This window comes from Diadema antillarum, unplaced genomic scaffold (assembly GCF_040938485.1).
Source record: "Diadema antillarum isolate AM-2024a unplaced genomic scaffold, OU_Dant_1.0 scf00000049, whole genome shotgun sequence".
Classification (NCBI taxonomy): domain Eukaryota; kingdom Metazoa; phylum Echinodermata; class Echinoidea; order Diadematoida; family Diadematidae; genus Diadema; species Diadema antillarum.
The window spans coordinates 2,047,431-2,072,913 of record NW_027270938.1 but is presented as its reverse complement, the minus strand read 5'-3'; the positions used below and the strand labels follow the sequence as shown (position 1 = coordinate 2,072,913).

The 25,483-nt window shown below is 40.4% G+C and overlaps 1 protein-coding gene across 1 annotated transcript in view; it reads right to left on the bottom strand.

The window, feature by feature from the left end:
• The window catches only part of LOC139715523 (HEAT repeat-containing protein 1-like), a 60,124-nt gene extending 45,714 nt beyond the window's left edge, over window positions 1-14,410 (bottom strand). The window contains exons 1-14 of the mRNA XM_071627089.1: window positions 14,266-14,410; window positions 13,271-13,487; window positions 12,700-12,841; window positions 11,041-11,142; window positions 10,174-10,458; window positions 9,528-9,613; window positions 7,397-7,642; window positions 6,607-6,714; window positions 5,465-5,582; window positions 5,027-5,132; window positions 4,362-4,453; window positions 3,807-3,895; window positions 3,050-3,261; window positions 1,870-1,976 (exon numbers count right to left, since the gene is read on the bottom strand). Coding sequence (XP_071483190.1) covers window positions 1,870-1,976; window positions 3,050-3,261; window positions 3,807-3,895; window positions 4,362-4,453; window positions 5,027-5,132; window positions 5,465-5,582; window positions 6,607-6,714; window positions 7,397-7,642; window positions 9,528-9,613; window positions 10,174-10,458; window positions 11,041-11,142; window positions 12,700-12,841; window positions 13,271-13,487; window positions 14,266-14,410 — 2,055 coding nt within the window. The remainder of the gene's footprint in view (window positions 1-1,869; window positions 1,977-3,049; window positions 3,262-3,806; window positions 3,896-4,361; window positions 4,454-5,026; window positions 5,133-5,464; window positions 5,583-6,606; window positions 6,715-7,396; window positions 7,643-9,527; window positions 9,614-10,173; window positions 10,459-11,040; window positions 11,143-12,699; window positions 12,842-13,270; window positions 13,488-14,265) is intronic.
• Between the last annotated feature and the right edge of the window lie 11,073 nt (window positions 14,411-25,483).

Genomic DNA, 25,483 nt, shown 5'->3' with positions numbered 1-25,483 from the left:
TTCATTGTTTTCGAATTTTTTGTTTTTTTCAATGGAAATCATCAGCAACATTATTTCAATCATAAAGAACACAAAATTAATTGATTTTGATAAGTAAAAGTTAAAATAATGATACATTTATGAATTTTGGTCAGAAACAGAATTTGCATTGGATTTGTACATGAAATCACGTTTTTGAGCAATTTCGGGTCTGACATGCACTTACAAAATATTGCGTAACTTTAGAACCGCATACCCGGGCGTCGCGAATTTGGTCTCAAAAGTTGCGCAAGACTTAAAAGAAGAAAGTCATGAAACATCGCGGTGCAAGATTTTTTCGTTCCAGATTTATCATGAACTAGAAATGTCGCTATAGCGACTGATGCCTCCGCCATAATGCATGATTCTCCCAATAGGCGTATAGTACAATGTCTTTACAATGTGTGATCCATGACAGTTTCACATAACTGGCAAAATATTAAAATGACAGGTTTGTCAGAAATGTCTTGAACTGGGTTTGCTATAATTTTAGAAGAGTGTAGGTACACATATTTGGGGAATTGAGAATATTTACTTGAATTCTGATGGACCTTTTTATAAGTTTATGCATTGAGTAATTTCCAAGGTATGAAGGAAGAGTGTAATGATTGTACAAAATAGATTTTTTTTTTTTTGGGGGGGGGCATTGAAACCTGGCCTTTGACCCTTAACCTTTGACCTTTGACCTTCTGGCTGGAAATTTCCCAGAGAATCTCCATTAGGTAATGCATGTATTAAGTTTTGAAACTAATAATGCAAACATTGCATATACTAGTATATGAGGGAAATAGTAAAATTTTGAGGAGTTGACCTTGACCTTTGACCCCTGACTATTGACCCATGACCCCTAAATTCCCTAGATAATCCCTGCCCGTCAGTACATGCGTATGTACCCAGTTCCACGAAGATACATTGAACCATTTGCGAGAAAAGTGATATTGCAACATTTTCACCTAACCTTTGACTTTTTGACCTTTGACCTTATGACATGAAACTCTCTCTGGAGAATCTTTACGCAGTAGTACATGTCCACACCAAGTTTCAAGAAAATACCTTTGGGCATTGCATAGATATGGGGGAAATTGCAACATTTGTAGCATTTGACCTTGACCTTTTGACCTTTGACCTCTTGCCAATGTCACTAAAATCTACTCAACTAATTGTTGTCCCATCATACATCATCCTAGGACCAAGTTTAGTGAAAGCTGCTTCATCCAGTTTTGAGTTATCACGTAAACAGATAAATTTTAGGATTTGACCTTGATCTTTGACCTTTGACCTCTGTCCGATTTCACTGAAAAACTAATCAAGTAATTGTCCCATCATACATCATCCTCCAACAAAGTTTGGTGAAATTTGCTCCATCCACTCTTGAGTTATCGCGTAAACGGATACAATTTCATGATTTGACCTTGACCTTTGACCTTTGAACTTTAGCCGATTTCACCCAAAATCTAATCAAATAATTGCCCCATCATACTTCATACTTGAACCAAGTTTGGTAAAATTCCAGCAAAATATTACTCAAGTTATCGCGTAAATGAAAGCAGACGGACGGACGTACGGACGGACGGACAACCCGAAAACATAATGCCTCCGGCACCACTTCGTGGTGGAGGCATAAAAATGTTGGGGGGCAAGGCAAAAAAGCCCCCCCCAGTCTTTGTAGGGTAAACCAGTTTCCATTGTGCTAAATGGCTATGACACCACACTTTGGTACTCTCACAAGAAAATGAAATTGACATGAATACTGTATATCATTAAGTGCAGAATTCTTTTGGGACCATCTCAGCATAAGTAATATGTAAATCATGTCACATCTTTAATGTCCTTATTTTACCAAAATCTTACCAATTTATCTCTATCCTCCTGCTTCAAGTTGGCAATGTTTTCACCCAGCAGGTCAACCACCTTTGCTGTTTTCTGGCTTTCGTCTGCATCTTGTCTTGGAGTCAGGACTGCAAAGGACACAAATAATAAATTAATCAAATAAAAACAAAAAGGGAACACAGTGACATGAAAGAGATTTTCATTACACCAGCACTAATAGGTGATATTTGGAAGCTTTCAATTGAGGACGAGGACAATAATTTTTTGAATGCCATGTGCAAATTTCTGCCACCAGCATAGTTATGAGCTTGAAGTTCTGTGTCCTCTCGATTCTACAGTGGTAGTAGGCCAACATAACATAGTTCTAGAATCACTGACAGAGCTAAAGCAAACAATGCTGTCTATGACGCAATACACACTTGGCAATAGCAGCACGTTTACACTATGCGAAACTACGCTTAGTTTGCTCTCCGATATAAACATTGAAGTTTGAGCTCACGGCCACACAACAGACAAAACTATGAGGGGTTTCACTGGCTACATGCATAAATTCATGTCAGTCATGCATTTTCCATAACCAGGTTGAGGGAACAATATTCTTTGTGATGTCACATGCACATTTCAACTTGGGACAGTCCACTCGACTGAGCTGCCATGGTGCACATTTTCGAAAGCACTTGTTAGGAATAATGGACAGAAGGATGCAGACTTTCCAGGTTGGTTGCTGCCTGCATCACAGATTTAACTGCGTCTTCAAATGAAAGCTCCCTAATGTAAAGTTTATGTCCCAAACTTCACTAACCATATCCCACACATGGAGACACAATATGTACTGACAGAATATTCAAGGCTTTGAGAGCCATCTGCAGGTGGATCTCTGGCTGTATCTGGTACTCATTTGTAGCTTGGGGCCATTCAGTTGAAAGGCAGCTATGCTACCGACTGAGCCACCTTACTGCCCTTGTACATCCATCCAAATACAGTCAAACCTGTCTATAGCAGCCACCCAAAGGAGAACAAAAAGCGGCCGGTATAGACAGGGTCATTACCATGGCTTTTCCCTTGAGGGGGGGGGGGGGGGGGGGGGGGGGGGGGATGTACGGCAGGTAGCCCCTTCAGACAGGTGGTCCCTATGGCAGGTTTTACTGTGTTCAGACTATCTACATTCATTAAATTCTTATGTTGGCAAGATGTACCCTACCTGCTTTGAGACCCTTCAGGGCGGGGTGTACGGTCACCAGGTAGGATTCGGCTAGTCTGCTGATCATCAGGTGCTCTGCCACCGCATTCTCCGGGACGCTGGTGAAGAAGAACGGGATCGTCATGGCGATCGCCTCCTCGACCAACTGCCGTGTCCTGGAGCTGAATGTGCAGCTGGTGATGATGTTGAGAGCTCCTGAGATGGCTACATTCCTGGTGGCACAAGGATGGAGTTTGTGAGGTGGTATTACGCATAGTTTTACTTGGAAAACAGGTCAACATTATTACAGCTTTTGGTGAATTCATTTCTCACTCTTTCAATTCTTCTGTCTGTCTCTCTCTCTCTCTCTCTTTCTATCTCTTGTCACCACCCTATCAATACCTATCTATATTTATCTAGTTATTTATATACCCACTTATCTATTCATCTACCTACCTACATGTATCTCTCTTTCTATCTATCAATATCTTCCAGGTTTTTATCTACCTATGCCTAGTTTTCTTCCTCCTCTTCTTCATCTGTCACATCATCACATTTTTTATCACTGTCTTCTCTGCTTTTGTTTTACTTTTCTATTTCCTACTAACAGCTATCAATATTTCTTTTTGGATACATCACAGCTAGAATCCATCTACGATAAAAAATGCCCCCCTCCCCACCTAAAAAAAAAAATAAAAAATTAATTTAGACTATGCAGACTATGCAGACTGTGACACTGTATCTATTATAGACATCTGAAATAAAAGTATGTGCTCACCACTCATGTCCTGATTTTCTCCTGAACTTTCGAATAAGTTTCTTCATGGCCTCAAAGACAGGTTCAACTGGGAGAATATAACACAGATACTGAAACAGAAAAAAAATGCATGAAACATAATTTTATCTTTTGTTGATGGATTATGTATAAAAAATGAACAGGTAGATATGCAGTGCCCACTGCTAAAGAGATAACAATCACCAATGGCTATCGGGGGGAAGCTCTGTAATCTATTGCAAGTCTAGTGAATATGACGCATGTCAAGCAATCAGGAGGTTGTGGGTTTGACTTCCATCCAAGTGTGTGTGCCTATGATGATTTTGTTTTTAATCATGGCTATTGCTCTAAAACACGAAATAATCCATGCTTATTTATGTCAATAAAGGTCAATTTGTAAGGTAGTTGTAATTAGCAATGTAGGAGCTGCGTGGGTACACCATACTACAGTGTACACATGAAAATTCAGATTATGGAACTGTAGTAATTCGGAAGGCATATGCAAAACAGCATGACTTTCCTGAAAAATTTTGTAAACCACACCCCTCATGCAGTTACCTCATCAATCTCCATGACAGCATTGACCACGCCCACTGAGTCATCCTGCAATCTCTGGAGCAAACTTTCTCGCAGAAAGGAATCCACATCATCTTCGTCCAACTAGAAGCATACATGATAGAAAGAAAACAAAATGAATAAAAGACTTCATGTCATAAATTTGGAAAGTACATGATTAATTGCAACAAAGCCAAATGCAACTCAATTTCCAAGGTGGTTATCTGTACGAGAGCTCTTTTGTTATTGCTCATTCGTTTACCTTTTCTGCAGTAAATACAAAGTCTTTTAAAGGTCTTTAAGGATTTCATTGCCCTTATAATATCATTATTTCATGTCCTACAAGCAGTTAGATAGCCAGAGAGAGAGAGAGAGAAATACATAAATATAAACATACATTGTACATACAGCTGAATGCATGTCTAATATTTTAATTTCCTTTGACAATTTCTTAATTTTGTTCTTTTTTATGTTTTTCTTTTAATCCTGGTTAACATTCAGACAATTATTTTTCATGTGAGAACCAGCTCTCACAAACTGTAACAGCAAGTAACAGGCTGATCCTGGTATACAGTTTGTCTTGATCAAAAGAGGAAAGAATGAACTGTTGTCAATACACAACTTGTATTGATCATACGCTGAAAGAATAAATTGTCACTAGACTGGACTGACCTTTTTGATGAGTGCCCTCACATGGTTGACTGCCATTCTCCTGACGTCGGGACTGGCGTGATTCAAACTCAGTACCAGACTGGTGTTGCTTTGTGGAAGGACCTATGGAATAACATGACATCCGTAAACATTGGTAACGTGACACATGAAATCTTTGAAGGCTTCCATGGTGGTAGAACATTGGGTGGTGGAAGGTTTCACGGTGCACCATGTATTCTTTCTAGGGTAAGTGTGTGGCCCTGAAAAGGGCCTACCCAATCCGACACATAACAATCAGGCAAGAAAGAGAAGGGCAGGTATATAAGATGCATGAAAATGTATGCTGCCACCAAGCTGCACAGCCACACATTTCTAAATCTACTTGAATTACATACCATGAATTATATGGGGAAAAAAAAATGCTTCAAATTGTCTGTAACTTAGCAACCACTGACCTGGTACTTTGTGCTCCCTGAGTACATGGAGACAAAGTCCTGGACTGCCTCTTGTCTGTCTGGCTTCTCTTCCTCAGAGAGATAGGTCTCTAGAACAAGGTCCATGGCCTCTGGGAATCTAGGAATGTAAACAAGATTCAAAGTTAGTTGATAGTTCATTATGTCGACACACACAAACATTGTACATCGTAAAAATGGCTTCTTTCTGCAAGTATGTATGCAACACTTTGGATGTCCAAAATGAGGGTGTTACTTTAGCAGAGAAAGCTGTTTAAGCTTTGACCATATTATATGTATTCTTTCTTCCTAAAAGAGTGAAAGTGTAAAAAAAAGTCCCATCTAACCTGTAGGACTTCTAATACACACATGCAAGGACTACTCGTACTTATTTCAGATACACTGTATCATACGAAAATATACACATACTGTATAAGCTATATATTTCGCGGGGGTTTTATTTTCGCGAGTCGGGAGCTATTCGCGAAATTAACAACACGCGAAAATATTACCTTCCAAAATGAATCCCTTGCCTTGATGATACAAACATTTCAGTACGTTTGTATTAGTATACCATGTCGCGGCTTACTGAACAGACCATACTGGCTAAGCTTGTTTACGTACATACAGCACGTCCACGTCTATACTTACGAATACTGAGAGAGCCAATCCATTATCGCAAGGGGACCACTCGTCAGAAATCTAGCGCGATGGAATTAACCACTTCAAAAATGTTGAATTCTAACTTACTAGTTCGCAGAGTTTGGTAGGTTTTTTTCATGCAGTGTATAACTAGTATCATTCTTATTTGCTAGTAAGTTGAAAATTCACACTTTCTTTGCCACTTCATATTTTCTCTGGTCCCCCAATCGCGAATTTAACCACTCGCGAAAATGTGTAACAGCGGCAATTCGCGAATATTTATGTACGCGAAAATTATAGCGTATACAGTACCCAATACTCAAGAAAACCTGAAGAGCAAGTTCCTCAAACATTCACATCTATTCAACTCCGTTTCAAAACTGCAGCAAAGTTCGAACTTTTTTCAAAAGTAATTCTTTTTTTTCCCATTGTAAGACATATCCACTCTCTACATAAGAATCTTGTCATGCAGAGAGTGCCATCTTGATGATTACTTGACTTACCTCCTCTCAATGGTTTGGACTATAGGGGATAACTTTTGCTGAAGTTGACCTTTGACCTCTGCAGGCATACCACCAGCACATGCAGCGACATAGTCACACAGAATGCTCCTGTACAGTGAAATAGAAGATACAGGTACAGTTCATCAAAAAGTGAGTTTCTTCATTCTTTCCACTGACAATATTGATAATTCTGGGCCCTGTTTTTAAGAAGAGTGAAAATTGACTATAAAGTTGATTTCTATCATAAGTCTACGGCAGCCTGTGTGTCAAGTATATTTAAAATCAATTATATCTTCTGATAAAACAGGGCCCTGGATAAACAATTCTGGGTAAACAATACTGTAATCTCCAAACAGAATTAAGAGTCACTGCATCAATTTCTGATGAGCATGCAGTTTACACTGATATCTAGAATCCAACTGGGAAGTGGCCCTGCAAACTACAAATGAATGACAAAGTGTACAGACACAATGGTGAAACTTAGGAAATGAATGAGAATTCTAATAATGTTAAGGATTGAAAATTAATTTCTCCCGAGGACACACAGTTGCAGCAATTGTTGAGTTCTAATGATCATACTGTTATCAATGATGCATCCAAATTCTTACCCTAAAGAACGTTTGTAACTAAAAACATTGGGTACAACTTATTTAAACTGAACATATGATATACATTGTTTTGCTTTGTTTCATATGGGGTTGGGAAGGGAAAAATACCCCACACAAATACACAAGATGATAAATTACTATTATCATCATTTTAGAAAATTGATTTCAATAAAAACATTCACCTGGCAACTTTCACTACGATTTCACTCTCCACACGAATGTCTTTGAGGATTCCAGAAAGCATGCCAAGTAAATCCACTTCCTTGCACCCCTCCGGAAGATCCTCCCTCCTGGTGATCTCTGCCTGCAGTGCCATGCCAGTCAGCTGGGGCAGCAGGGCAGCCAGCAGGGGGAGGGTGTTGTGAGACTGTGACAGCTGCGTTAGGGATTTCAGGAACTGTGGCAGTGCACAAAGCTGAAACAAGACCCTGCAGAGGGGCAAAAAACATGTTTAGGTAAATTAGAGATCTACCTGTTACTATTAAAAGTCAGGGGCGGATCCAGGGAGGACCGCAACCGGTGCACGCCCCCCCTTTATTTTTTGTTGAAACAAAAGAAATAAAAAGAAAAAAATGGGGGGAGGGGTGCGTGCGCCCCCCCCCCCCTTTAATTTTGTAAACACGCCCCCTCTTTACGGAATTCCTGGATCCGCCCCTGAAAGTGGTATAAAAAGATGGATTTTTTCTTATAAGGTAGACAAAATTCAGGTTCTAAATGTTCTTATAACGCAGGAGTTGCATTATTTCAAATGTTACAAGCAAATGTCACACTGCACTATTTTTAAATTACTTCTTTATTTTGTGTCTGTATTTTTTTTTTTTTTTTTTTTAGGGGGGGAGGTAGTGCCATTCTGTTTGGCACTAAATTCATATTACCGATACATTAATTCTGAACAAATTACTTCTTTGTCTGACAGAAAGACAAATCTTAAATGTGCCCTTCTAAGAAAGCAATAGGAATTCCTTAATCTTTAAATAAAAGAAAATGAGAATTCCATGGCATTCAAAACAACCTGTGATGACACCAGTTCAAAATACCATCCCTGCCCTTAGCAATCTGAACAGTCACATTTCTGCATTCAATTTTCTCGCTATCGCCAATGATGTAAAAAGTACCCGGATGTGGTTTTTCGTCAAGATTTAGTGCATTTCGTAGCAAGGGCACTTCCGGCACGGGGCATAATTTGCACAGCACTAGCGTGCGCGTACGTGTACCTTACCTATAGCGCCGCGCCAACCATGGATACTAGTACAGTATATAGGCGACTGTACTGCCAGAGCAAGCGAGTGGCCAGGCCTGTCATACTCGTACACTGTAGTCCCCGCATGCATTGCCCTAGGCCGGTGGCCGGCCTTGCATAGCATGCACCACTGCACCGCATAAGCTAACACATACCGGTACAGCGTACTGCTTGATCATGCGATCGATGTGCACATCACAGATCTGTCATCTCTGCATACGCTGAAAATATGCTGGAAAATATTCACCCACCTGGATATCGTCATGGAATATATTGCCCATCTTTTTTTTTTTTTTGTTCTCTGTCGAAATGTCGCGAACACAATCGGGAATGAGCCGTGATCTTGAACCTATCCTGTCTCCGAAGCAACTTCTTCCAAGTAAGTACGTAGGCACTAGGCCTACTACCACTACTAGTAAGTCGCGCGTGCACGTACTGCGCTGTGGAGTCACCCGCAAACTTCACCCACGCGGCCACGTCACGTCTCCCATGCCAGTAAGGGTCCTATTTCTGCAGATATTTTTCATTTATTGTCGTGCGAACAACACATGGCAGCTTCGCAGCAACAACCAATAGTCGTATTAACACCAATTTCTTAAGAATGGAGAAATTTCATATCATATTAAAGCTGTAATTCAAGTCGAGAAAACAGGATGTACACGAAGAATACAGTTGGTTGTGTGTGTAAATAGCATTACTCACGTATCACGCGCGTACGAATGGAAGTGACTTTGCTACCGGACTATCCCTATTATGCACCGTAAATGACGCTTAAATCAACATCCGGGTACTTTTTACATCATTGGTGATAGCGAGAATTGTAATGATCCTCTATTATTGTTTACTTTTCTGGCAATTGATGAAGATCACAGATCGGCACTTCTGAAACCTAGCATCTCTTACACAGTTACATCCAACTGTAGATTGGCATTGCTTTAGTTTTGCCTTATGTGGTCCATGGTATAAAAACAAACAAACAAACACTTTTAGAATGCACATAAAACATGCTGTTAATATTATTCCAACTAAGGTTTTCCCAAAGATGTTAATAGGCTTTCCCAAGTATGACTTACTTTCCTGGCAGCTGCTTGAGGTTTTGAGTCTGACACAGCACTGTTAGGCAACCCAGCATCTCTTGTATCATCCCAGATTTTACTTGCTACATAGTGAAAGAGAAACAGAAATTGGTTATATCATGATAAAAGTATTTGAGGGAAAATCACTCATTTCAGATATTCTCTTGGTCCAGCTGGTGCAAACAACACAAAGGGAAGATGGCCTAATAAGGACATGCATAGCAGCCCTGCATATCATGAGTTTGTTTTTCATGCACTGAAAAGCAATGATTGATAAGCAATGAATAGCAGAGAAATTCTCGATACAAGGATAGGAAAACCAATTACTTCACATGACCATGTGATATTTTCAGGTCACAGAAAGGGTTCACCTACAGTACTGTGTGTTAGAAATTGTGGGGTCAGAGTCAAGCACTTTTATGCACACTTCATTCTACGCAGTGCTTCAACATCAAATGAAACCTTGGACTGAATGAAACTCTATAGACAAGCAAGAGACAGCATCCTCTCACAATGAAACTTTAGACTTTCATTCAGAATGATCACACCAATGGCTAATACTGAACAGGAGAATAACTTCAAAATTCTTGCACAGCATTGGAGTATAAAGAAATATCACTAACCGTCACTAAAAACTACATACCTGAACCATGGCTTCCATGAGTGGCTCTAGCAGTGAGTTCTTGAGAGCAGCGGACACTCCCAGCTGGCAGATGATCATGTAGGTCGCCCCGTTGTAGTCAGGGTAGCTCTGCTTCAGGCCACGGAACAGGAACGGGACGAGGGTGGCGAGGAAGGACTCCCCCACCCTGGTTGGGGTGGCAATAGCCGAGACGACGGTGGTGGCATAAAAGGAGAAGACAGTGTGGAGGGGGGCATCCGAGGGCGGGGCTTCCGTTTCCATGGCTGCCGATGTCTTCTTGTGGGCCTGGTTCAATGTGTTTGAGAATTTGGTAATGCTCATTTGAAGATTTGTTAGAAAAAATATGAGAAACAAATTTGGCACCACCTGTACTTCATTATGCAATATGTATATATACTGATGCCGAAAAGATCGCACTTGTTAGTGTGGAGCCTCGTCAGTATACACATTAATCATGGTATAAGACCATGAATGGTAGCAACAACAAGTAGGAACAACTGGACAATTAGTTTACTTCTCCAAATACTATTGATAATGATCAGTGGGCTGTGATTTCTATGATTCAATCAGTAAAAATTTCTCTAGGAATATGATGCCATTCAAAGTCATTTTTAAATCAGGACCTCATTAAGGTTGGTACATACATTTTATCTATCTAGTCTGCAGCATCTATCAAACACTCTTTAAAGTCATGAAAAGCACAGGGACTACTGTAATTCTTGACAATGCATGTTTCACACTTGAATAATCTCAGTAATCTTCAGACATCTCCTAAAGGTCAATGGACTTCAATTCCCACACAATTAAATTTTCATAGTTCAGAAAATCATAGTTCAATATGAAACCCAAACTACAATCAATACTCACTTTGACAGCCAGGATGGGGAGCTCACAGATGAAATGTAGGAAGCTATGGTCAGAGAGACAGTGAGTGACCAGTGTTTGTCTAGACAAACTGACTCCAGGTTTCTAGGGAAGTAACAGAGTAATGCTACCATGAGGTTTCATAAAACTAATTTGTAGGTCCATAGCATTCAGCTGAAGTCATAATGGAACAATTTTTCCCCATCCTTTTAAACCATACATCATCATACATCAGAATTGTTTTAATTATCATACTATTTCTAGCTGTTGGATTACTAATCATAACATCATAACTCAGTGAACACTAGGTCCTTCTATAAAGCATATTATACACTGTCAGTGCTGGGGGGAAATAATGTATCCAGACACCGGGGTAATAATAGTACAAGTGTATGTATGCACTTTGAGCACTCTACAGAGTGAATTTAGCGCAATATACAGTGTAAATCCATATTATCATTATTATTATTATCATTATTATTATCATTATTGTTATTATTATTATTATTATCATGATTATTATTATCATGATTATTATTATTATTATTATGATTATTATCATGATTATTATTATGATTATTATGATTATTATTATGATTATTATTATGATTATTATTATGATATTATGATTATTATGATTATTATTATTATTATCATCATCATCATTATGATGCAAGAATATTGTGACAGTTTCCTCAAGTATAATAACATGTGAATGGGAACTGACTATCCTTTACATTCATACATGATTAGCTAGTAGTTTTTGTTTGTTTGTTTTTTTCTACTGGTGTTTCTTGCTCACTTTAACACACATCACTTTGCATCACATCAAATATGTTATTCAAAATGAGATCTGGCCTGTTGTGTTTCAAAAGGACAAACACAGGCAGACTTCTTTGTTTTATATTTCTACAAAAATGTATTCTACACGCTTGCAATAAGCAAAAGAGAATGCTAATTCTTTGTTGGACTATTGCTTCGTAATGTAAGTATTACTTCTCTAAAATAAGTTTCAAAAACAAACAACAAAATACCCAATAATACTAATTACTATCCGTGACAATTTACTGGTACTGATGTCATATCTGATCAATGTTTAGAAGAAAACAACTGGCACAAGTGAAGCCCTATGGTTTTGGCAAGAAAGCACACATGGTATCGTAACTGTGTGTCCACGATGCCAGGACACTGTATAACATGGGCGGATCCAGGAATTCTGTAAAGGGGGGGGGGGTGCAACTAATATTTCTGGTGCCACTTCCGAGTTTCATTCCATTTCTATCTTTTTATATCTTTTTTTTAACGAAAAATAAAGGAGGGCGTGCACCAGCTGCACCCCCCCCCCCCCTGGATCTGCCACTGGTATAATACAATAAATGACACACAAACCTGCAGATACTACTCTCATTATTCAAGCAGTCTCACATAACTTCATATTCAAAGAACATATTCTCATATGATCCATATCTATCGACAATTAAGGTACATTTTTACAACATGAGCATTACAAAAAAAATAAATACAAAAATACAAAAGACATATTACATGGATGGCTGTGACATGGAGAATTTTGAAAACAACTTGCTGAACTGTCACGTAAATGAAGGCAAGTAATTCTGAAAAAAGAAGAGGCAAGTAAACCAGACGTAAATCCTCTCCTACCTGGATTGGTTGCATCCAGTGCCATTTGTGCTGGCTGCTGCGGAGGTTGAGGAGCTGGACGGCTCGGACGAACACCTTGGTCTCGTGGTACGGCAGCACACACATCATCAGCTCGTCTGCATTGTACTCATGGATGCGGAACCTGTCATGGATCGTGATACCAAATATACATATTTCTCACATGAATATTCAAGTGCATTCACCAATTCAATACCATTATAAATTACCGCGGCTAAGTCATGTTACTCGAATGTTACTTATACTCAGCACGAAATCTTATTTAGAATGAAGTTGTGAAGAAATGTAATGCCCTTCATGTAAATCATCTTTTGGGGGTAATGTGCAAGAGAAAAACAAACCAAAGCACACTTTACATTCATGCAAAGCAGCACAAAACTTGAAAAATAAAATTCTCACAATAGCAAATAGTGTACAATGTAATTCTAGGATTTCTATACCTGAGGTCAATCATAAGAAGTTCTGAACATCTCCTCTTTGCTAACTTTCATTCAAGCTGAGGACTTGGGGGAGGGGAAACTGTCCTCCTAATCTTCACAAGAGCACTGCTCACCTGAATACCAGCCATTCAATGGCCTTCTGGGCTGGCTTCAGCAGGAAGTAGGGGGAAGCGACCAGTAGGAACCGCCTGATCTTCTTGTCTAACTTGCTGTTGACATCTTTGGTCTGGACGGAGCGCTCCAGCGACTTGGAGGCCTCGTCAAACAGGAGCCCCTCAAAGTCATGGAACCTTGGATCAATGCTCTGCAATTCCTGCAGTCCATTCACACCTGCAAGTGCAAGGAGAAGATACATAAATGTACATAAATGTACACCAACAATCAGCAGACGACTCATGCATTGATGACGCAGGTTACTAATCCTAGAAATAATACAAATATGTATTTGCATGAAAATGTCAGAAGCCTATAGAGTAATTAGCCCTGTTTGCAACAGTGTGCCTACTGTATTTGCCGTAGGGGCTGTTCATTCATCAATAAAACAGCTAAAGACCATCAAGTGTGCTTAGTCCCACTTTAGAAGAAAAGTGGGAGTTTTCAATACTCGTAGGTGTTATGGGAAGTGAGAGTACTCTTGCGCCTGATTGGGCCTTTTCATCAATGAATGAAACAGCCCCTGCTACAAATACTGTAAAAGTGGAAATTTTTTCGGTGTTGAAATTTTCGCGCATTTTGCGCAACCAGAAACAAGCGCGAAAATAAAAGCATGCAAATATTTTTGCTTGCTATATGTTCCTGTACCTGGTAGTTGATATCTTGATCCCGCGGAATTAAAAACACGCGAAACTCTTCTTACCCGGCCGAGCGCGAAAAATTAGTCACGCGAAAATATCCACTTTTATAGTAAATTACCTGTCACAAACAAGGATGATTACTCTAACCATTATTTCCTTTAGAGAAATTACATACTAGATGTACTTCAATTCTTTTTGTCTTGTTTTGATGATTTAATTTTGAACTCCGAAAAAATAAAATTACTACAAGTACAATTTGTATAGAAGATTTTTGTGGGCATTGATATGATAACAGTTCCGATGTGATCATTCACCTATGGCGTAGAAAGTCTCCTTGTCAATTCCTGCTGCCTCCGCTGGATCAAACAGTAATGAAACCCTCTGCTTCCTGTGAGAAAAGTCTGAAGCCCTTGCTTCTGGGACAGCCAACCGCTGGAGCTGTTCTGCCAAAGATGACATGATGAATGCCGGTTTCCTTTGTGTGCTTGCACTATTTGGGACCTGAAAATGGAAATATACAAAATGAAGAATAATGGGGGAAGGGGCGTGGGAGAAAGAGAGCTGGGTCTGATACACTACTAATCAACGAAGAAGTCTTAAAGCCCGTGTACAGTAGTCGATTAGACACCTGAATTGTCGCCAAAAGTCACGAAAGCGATTGATTTTCTCAACGAGACATTATAGAGTATTATATAGCATCCTGACATTGATCAACATGGATTTTGAGGGTTGAAATTACTGAAATTACCTGATCACCGAAGTGCTTCAAAATCTAGTTTCGCCAGTTTCGTGGTCAGTTTTTTCTTTCGAATAAGTACGATCGGCCGTTACTTCAACAGCACCACCATGCGGTGTGTTTGTGCCATCCACAAACTTTCCTCCCGATTTTCCGCCCGATCGAGAGCGAGTGAGACACGACGGTATTACAACTGTACGCATAGCTACAGTAACAAAGCAATCGCTGTCTGTTGTGTGACCGTGCGAAGTCGCGCTGCGCACTCAACTGCCTCTGGCCGACCAGACGCTGTTACTAGTGCTACTGTACTACGCTGTTCGAATACTAGTACACGTACAGCGACTGGGCTGTGTATGTACAGCCAAGGAGGTATCTCATACACTGTGGCACACCGCCGTGGGCTACACCTCCACAATGTGCAGTTTGTGACACGTACACGTTCATCGGTGGGATCAGTCAGTCCAATGAGAATATCCAACTCGCACGCATGACCTCGAGTTGACCCCACAGGTCATGGTATGGGAGAGCGCGATTGCAGAGTCGTTTTGAAATGCTCATATCTCGGTCACTGAATTACATTTTCACATGATTTTTCTTTTATTTGATAGGTAAAGGTTAAAACTTCGATGTCATCTTGTTCATTTTTCCAAGAACGACATGAAAGATTATCAACTTCGTGGCTAATTAATTGCCGATGTTCCGGAAATAATGGATACAGATATTCTTCTAAAATTCTCCTAAAAGTCTTCTTTTTCATCGTATGGCACCAACGAAAGTTATACCATGTAAAAGAATAATTATTCAGCTTTAAGATGATACCTAGAGTGTAATGTGATGATTTGTGGATGGGTCAGCAGCCAGCCGAAATCATGGGGATGTCATTCCTTTTTTTTTCTCGGCACGAAATCGTGAAAATACAGTAATGTCCCACATATAGAAATTGACGTGTGTCCTCGATGCCTTTGTTCGTGTGTTACGAGCGACCCCATGCAGCATGCAGGCAATGTACTACATGTACTGGACATGGTCAGTTATGAGCGTCTAGCTGTGATATGTATACTGTACTTGTGTCTGTCATTAGACATTAGGTACTAATAGTCTACTGCCTCTTGCTTGGCCTCTCTCCCACTCCCTCTCCCTCTCTTTCTTCGATTACATGGAAAGAGTTCCTTATGTCCCCCCCCCCCACTACTCGTAGTTTGCGCAAAATGGATAGATTGCTATTTTTTTTTACTAATAATGGACTAAATAAAGGTTATGCTATTTATGGAAAGACTTCCCATAACCTTTACTTAGTTTATTATTAGTGGGGGGGATGGGGATGGTGGTCTGTTTATTTTGTTTAAATTGGTGGGGGGGGGGGGGGACATAAGGAACTCTCTCCGATTGCATGCCTTCCCTTGTTCTTGTAAATCATAATACAAAATGCACAAGTACATGTATGTTTATTTGGTTTGCTTTTGTCCACACTTCTGATTTTGTAAACAGGAAGTGCTGTCTGATTCTCAGTTTCATTCTGCCATCAATCATTCAGATCACTCTCTCTCTCAACTCAAAGCATCCTAAGCATTCACTCAAATATGCTATAACCACTAGTTATACCCTTTACTCCCGTCAAAGTGAACACACAGCTATGTACATTATATCAAAATTCCGCTTACAACATTATCCACTCTTTTTTTTTAAATTTGCTCAGTTATAACAACGGGTGCTGTTCATTATTCCGAAGGTCACTGTTCAGAAGGTTCGTTATTCCGAAGGGTTGTTCATCCGAAACACGCAAATTCCCTATACAGTACCTAGAGGTTCGTTAATCCGAAAATTTGTAGCGTTATTCCGAAGATTGGTCAATCCGAAAATGAAATTCGAAACAATGAAGCTTCGGAATAACGAATCTTAGGAATAAAGAGCCTTCGGAATAACGAACCTTCGGAATAACGAGATGTTACCTAACAACATTTTGATATAACAAAAGAAAACTGCTGATCCTAAAGGACTTCGCTACAATGGGAGGCCATTGTGCCTATTCTCTCTATTACTTTAGGAGGCCTACCTAACTAGGCAAAGAACTTTTGATACATTATTGCACATGTCATTTTCATCAATTAGTAAAATACCTTCTTTATTCATTAATAACAACAGAGAAAGGAGCACAATCGACAATTTATTTTTCCTTGATATACATCTCCACATATTTATTACATGTAGGTGTTGAAAGAACTACATTGTAATTAAGTTTCAAGGTATCCATCACTCTTCATGGCAATGTATCACACACAAGACAAAAATATGTACGTTACCAAAAGCAAGAGCTGCTTATTAAGCAGTCTACAGTTTTATCTATTTTTTAGCATTATAGTCAAGTGCGGTTTAGATTATTTTATTTATTTATTCATCCATTTATTTATTTATTTATATACAACCTGTATATATATATATATATATTGGTGGTGGTCTTGGTATCAGTCTCAGGCCAAGTCACATGTAAGAGACCTATGAAAGGTACAACTGTCAGCAGTCTTGTGAGTAGGAACATGAGTAGGAACAGTCTGTCTTGACTGTGATGTACAGTGAACACTGATGAACTTGGAGTCTCCCGTTTGCTAGGGGTTTCGGGCGGGAGAATCTCCAGGTCAGAAGGTGCTTGGGGTTGGAGTCTCTGGAGTTGACCTTGACCTTTGACCCATGACCCCTTAATTCCCTACATGATCGCTGTCAGTCATTACATAAGTTCCATGAAGATACCTTGAAATATTTGTTCGATATGGAGAATTAAGTGACATTTTCACTTGACCCTTGACCTTTGACCTCATGACTCAAAACTCTCCCTAGTAGGAATCTTCATTGGTAGGTATACACCAAGTTTCAAGAAAATACCTCCAGGCATTGCAGAGATATAGGGGAAATAGTGAAATGTTCAGCATTTGACCTTGACCTTTTGACCTTTGACCTTGGGTATGTGCACCCAAAAGTTGACAGGCACAACTCCACCCACTCATACAATCATATACATGCAAAGTTTCATTTGATACCTCTAACGGTTTTTTAGATACAATGTCCACAAAATTGATTACAGACGGAAGGATGGACGGACGGAAGGACGGACAGACGGACAACCCGAAAACATAATGCCTCCGACGACACTTCATGGCGGAGGCATAAAAATATAAACTTGATCAACAGACCAAACAGCAGAGAATGTTTTGAAGGTGTAGATGTACATCATATGCCCTTAATTACATGTACTTTGAAGGCAAGTATCTATTGGTCACACTGCCAATGTTTCAAACTCATAAACTGGCAGCTGCATCAACAATTCAAAACTGTACGTACATGTACATAATATGAAGTACCAGTATGCTTATTGGAAACAAGAGACCCGCGGGTCTAGCGCTCACCTGAGTATCGCAAGTTCACCTTTCACGCAGTCACTTATCTAAATTATTCACAGCTCTACCAAAATTTGACCAGGCATTCTCAAGTAGAAGATGAAAATGTACAATAAGGGCCTAATTTTTTTAAGATTCCTTAATTTGGGGGGGGGGGGATTGGGGCCCCCTGGGGCCCTCTGGGTGGGGCATGGTGCCCATTTTTATGAATTGAGATCCTGACCCCCTAGGGATGCTACCTGCCAAGTTTGACGAAAATACATCAAGAGGTTTTCAGGAAGAAGATGAAAATGTACAATTCAGGCCCCCATTTGGACCTTCCCAACCAACCAACCCCCCCCCCCCCCCCCTGCCCCCAAGAGGGGCACCCCTGGATCTCCTGTGAACAAACTTGAAACTACAGTAATTAATGTACTCACTCATAGTATTATCTTAGCTCTATAACTTCTGATTCTAGAGAAGATTTTTAAAGATTCCTGCATTTTGGGGGTTTGGGTCCCCCTGGGGCCCCCCTGGGTGGGGCATGGTGCCCATTTTAACAAATTGAGATCCTAACCCCCTAGGGATGCTACCTGCCAAGTTTGGTGAAAATGGGTCGTGGGGTTCTCAAGAAGAATGTACAATTTAGGCCCCATTAGGACCCAACCTCATCCCCCTCCCCTGGGTCCCAAGGGGGGCACCCCTGATTCTGCCATGAACAAACTTGAAACTACCGTCATCAATGTACAAACTCATAGTATTAACTTAGCTCTATCACTTCTGGTTCTAGAGAAGAAGATTTTTACAGATTCCTTAATTTTGGGGCGTTTGGGCCCCCTTGGGGCCCCCTGGGTGGGGCATGGTGCCCATTTTAACAAATTGAGTTCCTAACCCCCTAGGGATGCTACCTGCCAAGTTTGGTGAAAATGGGTCATGGGGTTCTCAAGAAAGATGAAAATGTACAATTTAGGCCCCATTAGAACCCCTCCCCACCCCCTCCCCTGGGTCCCAAGGGGGGCACCCCTGATTCTGCCATGAACAAACTTGAAACTATAGTCATCAATGTACTAACTCATAGTATTAACTTAGCTCTATCACTTCTGGTTCTAGAGAAGAAGATTTTTACAGATTCCTTAATTTTGGGGGGTTTGGGCCCCCCTGGGGGCCCCCTGGGTGGGGCATGGTGCCCATTTTAAAAAATGAGTTCCTAACCCCCTAGGGATGCTACCTGCCAAGTTTGATGAAAATCGGTCATGGGGTTTTCAAGAAGATGAAAATGTAAAAAGTTTACGCACGACGCACGCCAGACACCGGACGAAGGGCGATCGCAATAGCTCACTTGAGCCTTTGACTCAGGTGAGCTAACAAAACAGATACAACATTTGAATACACTTCAAAACATCAATATTAATAGAAATCAAAGCAGACAGATCAGAACTGGCCCTTATAACATCTTGCAAAACATCTACGTGAAGAAATCTTTCATCCCCAACTTTAGCATTGGCTGTACAGAGTTTACACATGTACAATCTGATCTGAAATGTCCAAAGGCAAACTAATCATCCCAACATCTCTGTCAACTGAATACATTTGTACACATGTATCAGTACATCAGGGCTGTCAACACTGGAAACTAGTTAAGAGTGAGACTCCCATAGGCCAATGCTATAATTTAGGAGTCAAAATGTGTGAGATCAATAGAAATGCATGCAAATGAAGTAAAGTTTTAGGGTGAGAAAGGACCAAAATTATATATGCGAGTCTCAGGCTCAATGCACGAGAGTTGGCAGCCCTGCAGTACATGTGTACAAGCAGCATCATACACATTTAAAATATCTGTGTGTCACTCCCTTCATGGTTATAAATGAATGAGTGAATGATATTCAACCCCCTTACCAGTAACAATTCACTCGACCACACTAGTGTGGAGTATTGGCCAACATGAAACCCCCCAGGTGGTATAAAAATCTGCTCATCTTACCTTTCACAGGGTCCACAATTTTTCTTGATAGGTACAGTGTATCTGATAAGAGCATGCTCGGTCATGTGAACATGGAAAAGTTTGGCCGATTTGGTGGAAGTGCATGTTGTATCATCATCTATCTAACTGCTGTGTCAGAATCTTCATCTTCCTTATCCCTTCCTGACCATTCAATTCTTTTTGATGACATACCTTGTGTATCTACCTGATCAAACAGAATTCTTATATCTTTGAAACCTTTTCTGAAATGGGTCACGACCAAAATATCAACAACAAAACATGTATACTCACTAAACCTCTTATGGTGCTTCAGTGGTGATGTACAAATTAAATTGATACCTTCAGCGGCAATTAAGACATGCCCCCTGTTGAGTACTGGCTGGACATCCAGATACTATTTCATACAAAGTACTTGGTTCCCTAACATTTATCAAGAATATCATGAAGGATAATATCTAATTTAATCAGGGCGGGCAACATTTGAAGTTTCATCCCTCATACTTCTGCCATCTGTACAGACTTCAAAGGAATTTACATGCACTGATTTAACATATCATAGATTATTGCATACACGTAGTTCCATACACTGATTACTGTATCTGTAATGGTCGAACTTCACATTTACTATGTACAACACCCTTGCTTTTCAAGGGATAAATGTACCTTTGTCTTTACTAAAAATGTTACCGTAAAGATGAATGAAGAATAAAGTTGACATAAAATAATATGTTATATCAACTTCATTCTTCGATTGTATCTACATGTATCACATTGATTAGCACCTTTCTGAGGTAGATTATCATGATCATATACTGCTCTAGGTTTCCTGCTAGGTTTTTCAATGAACTGAAAAAGGCTACTAATCAGTTGTTTCTATTCTTGTGAGGAAGCCATTAAGCTCTTGCAACAGCAGTGCTCTCCTTGATAAAATCTGTCAGAGATTGAATGGTGCATCCAGGAAAACAAAACATAGAACTGTGCAAACGATAGCTTGTACAGTGTAGATCTCCTCGTTCATGTCATGCAGATTATCCTGGAGGCCACAGAGAAGAGAATCACCATAAATATGCACGTTCCACCGATGTGATGTCAGGTACTGGGGACACCTACGTGTACAATGTGACACAAGAGAAAGAGATTAGAGAAAGGATTAGAAAATGCATAACAATTTTTCCAGCCATTACTCCAAATTATAGATGATATTCTAAACCATTATTCACATAACATGTCTGAAAACATTATCATGATGGAGTAAACCCCAATTCAAGCAAAGAGAAACTACAGACATGCACTGTACGTACATGTGCACATACATGTATACACACATTGAGAGAAAAAAATAATGTAATAATTCATAACTCACACACCTTGTAAGTAAAACCTTTCTGAGAATATTAAATTCAGACTACATCCTTGTAAACTTTATTGATAGATGTGGAAGACTCTGCATCTCTACTACACTGTATTTACAGAAAATACACTTGCAAGTTGGATACCAACTTGAAAAATTCAAAAAGCCTGGTACTCTATTCGTCTTAAAATTGCAGCAGGGTCAACTCTTGATTTCCTGAAAATTATGTTTACATCAAATACCAGAATCTCTCTACACTCTTGTCAATAATGTCTCGCAAGTAGGCACAATAAAAATTGAATCTATTCTAGGGTAGGAGTAGGACAGGTTCTCGTTTGAAACCCAATCATAGGTCGATCACTACAATATCCACAGCCAACACCTTCAAGAAGTTCACTCAGCAAAGCATCTGGGGGTCCATCTTGACAGAAAGCTGAATTTCAACACACATATTGATGCCACCGTCAAGAAGGCAAACTCTATTTGTGCCTTCTTCCGTCATATCTTCAGACACTGCAATCAGAAGATAAAGCAGGCCACCTATTTCACCTACATTCGTCCAGTTGTGGAGTATGCTGCAACAGCATGGGACCCACACACCAGGAAAAATGTGGACAAGATCGAGATGGTTCAGCGACGAAGTGCATGTTATGTGACTGGCAACTTCAAATGTCACAGCAGTGTCACCGCCATGTTGGACAGGTTACACAATGGTCATCACTTGCTAGCAGGCATCTACAAAGCCGTCTTGTAATGCTGTATCGCATAAGTTATGATCTGGTGAACAATGACTGGCAGCAATACCTACAAAAGTCAACATCTTCCACAAGAGGGCATGATTCCCGCTTCAGGACACCATTATGCACCAATCTGGTGTATAGCTCATCCTTCTTCTCCAGAACTGCCAGAGACTGCACGGAACCACCTACCAGCAGACCCAGCTGACTCATCCTCCCTTGAGGCATTCAAGTCCTTCTGGAGGGAGATGTAACTGCAGCTCATGACATGTAGGCCTACAGTGTATGAAATTATGGATTTTTACTTGCACTCCAAAAGTAAAAATTTTCGCGGTGTTGAAATTTTCGCGCAACCAGAAACTAGCGCGAAAATAAAAGTACGCGAATATTTTTGCTTGCTAAATGTTCCTGTGTGGGGTGTCTTGATTCCGCGGAATTAAGAACACGCAAAACTCTTTTCACCCGGCAAAGCGCGAAAAATAAGTCGTGCAAAAATATCCACTTTTACAGACATGTTTTGTAAATACACTAGGCCTACTTGTGGAATTTGACTGGTAGACCACACATACGGCTTTACACTCTCACACACTACAACAGTGCGTAATCTTCAAGTTCAAGCAGAAAGCTGCACTTAACACCAACAGAAGAAGAAGAAAGAGAGAGTAGCCTATACAATTAGGCTACTCTTTCAAACGAGAACCTGTCCTACTCCTACAAGAACCTGTCCCAGAACCTATGTTACTCCTACAGCCACAGGCTGGAGTCCTACCCTACCACCCTACAAGGTTGTATATAAAGCAAAAGGCCTAGTACTTTAGTACTAGTACAGGTAGTAGAACATAATTTTCAGGAAATGAATAAGAGATGAAGATAAAGACTCTGTTTATAGATCTACTATAATTTATAGACATCGTCATTCGATCATTCTTTCTTGAGCTGTAATATCCATAATCCAATATAATAATCCAATATTTGTACACTGTACAATTGTTGTAAATTAGCTCAATAGCTGTACAAACTGCCATCGCCATCGCCACATACACAACACACGTACACGATCACGGAGTTTCACTTGACCGAATGAACGACGCTAATTTCAATGTATGGGACTGACCCTGCATCTCCGCAGAGATCGTCAACAACGCGTCAACGGTGCATTTACGGTCCGAAAAAGTCCCCTTCCGCACTAGATGCGATCACGTGACCTTCCGGAGGACTAGAATACATTATTTGGCCTCTAAAAATACAATCTTCAGGCCTAATTTTTAATAAATTATGCTTTAAGTTAGTCTTTATTTATGTCCTAACTTAGATAAAATAGCGACGGCGTCTGGTTCGCATAATCCAACCAACTCTATGGGCTACTGAGTATACAAATTGTATTATCCATATCCCTGTAACCTTACTGCGGCCAGCAGCCCCATACGCATAGCGTCATTGGTGTGCGGCAAAGAGACTTTTCTCCTCCCCAAAACCCACCACTGGGGAAAATCTCTTTGGTGTGCGGCCAGCAATTCAGCCCCAGCCCCATACACATACTCAAGTATGTGTAGTACGCTATGCGTGTGGGGCTGCCGCGCCGATCGCAGTTCGTTATCCCTAACCTAATCATGCTAACAGTAACACAACAATTTGAGTAACGCTAAACGAATAAACTAACGGTAGGCCCTATATGTTTACAATTACAACCCTCTAGTAGTCCTGTGGCAGAAGGATGTATTCTAGACATAGAACAAACTGGTAACTTGTTGGTAACTTGTTGGAAATGCGGGTCGCATTTACTTACACAGTCGGTCAGCAGCAGCCCTGCGAAGTCCCCGTCATTCGAGACGGCACTTGCCTGTCGAACCTCCATCAACGGCGGATCGCCGTGTGTAGTGTGCTCATGCTGCATACGTCCAATGACTCAATGTACTGTACAGTGTACGTATACTTCTGCGATTGAGTACGATCGCAACGCGATGTAAACTTGTAACCGCTACCGCTGAGGGAGCTAAACAACTTTTTTTTCAAACCAAATTCGAATAAATTCGGATAAAGTTGGGGCATGTCGTCTTTTTCCCGTTCGTTCGTTTATTCATATTTTAGCCATTTCTGACCCAATTTTCTTCAAACAAGCGGCACCTGTGCTTTAGATTCATAATTTCACATCAATATGCATAGCTATTTTGTTTCCAGCTGACGAAGTAGTTAAAATCCCAAACGCCACCTCCCCCACTTCTGTACACGCCCTTTAATACTATAAATAATAGACTAAATTTCCTTTTAATTATCGGTACCCACACAAAGGTTCATTCGACTTCCCATGCCAAGATTCGACCATGCCCAAAAGGATCCAAGTTTCTACATAGCTACATGCAGCAGGCAGTCAATATTTGGACAGCGTTGTGGTCGAATTATGGATGGCATGCGTTAAACATTAATTGAGGGGGTAGGTCTACACTGTACACAATATTTACTACATATTGGTAGGCCCTACAATTCTACATGGCCATGGCATGGCATGGCATATGGACATGGAGCCAGCAGAGCGAGCAACATCCCCGCAAGAAGCAAGGTGAAGCTTTCGGACAAGTAAATTTAGAATCAAAAGTTAGATAGATCTTGTTAGAAGTAATTTCAGATTTAGCCATTTTAGGTAATTCAGAATTTCTAATTGTTACATGTTATTGTTAATTATACCGATTGGTGATATGTAACACAGACTTCTAACTTTTGTTGCTACTTGATAGCGGATGTTAGGCCTATTGGGTATAGATTTTTAGATCTAGGGCTCTAAACTGTTGAGTGTTATTTCTAGACTATAACCAGATCGTGTTGATTGTTATAGAGATTGCAAACTAAACCTACACAAACTTCTACACGTGGGACTACGCCAAACAACATCGCCTTCAAGATCCAAACCTGTTTTATAACAAATTGGTTTTATAAAGAAGTAGATGATCCACACTATTACGGTAATCATTAAGAAATATGATTCCTAAAACGTTGTTAAAGATATACCGTGTATTGTTCAGCAGGACACCAAAATTCTCGTAACCGTGGTCGTGGAGTTTTGACGGCCTTTGGCTTTCCCCACAACACGTGCTCACGAACCGGACGCATTCGCTTCGCTTCGCACCGCCACCGCACCGCGGGCATCATCGATCGCATGCACGACTAGTGAACAACCTGAATGGACCGGTCCGTGTAGTCCGAGTCGTACGCATTGGCGTTTTTACTCTACCCAGTGTATATACTAGCGTTCTGAGAAGCGTGTTGCAAGTTTTGTCAAGTACAAAAGCTTGTGAAGAGCAGAGTAGAGTCCTGTGCTGTGCTGTGTTGAGCTGAGCTGTAGAAAGCTAGAATCTGTCTCCAAG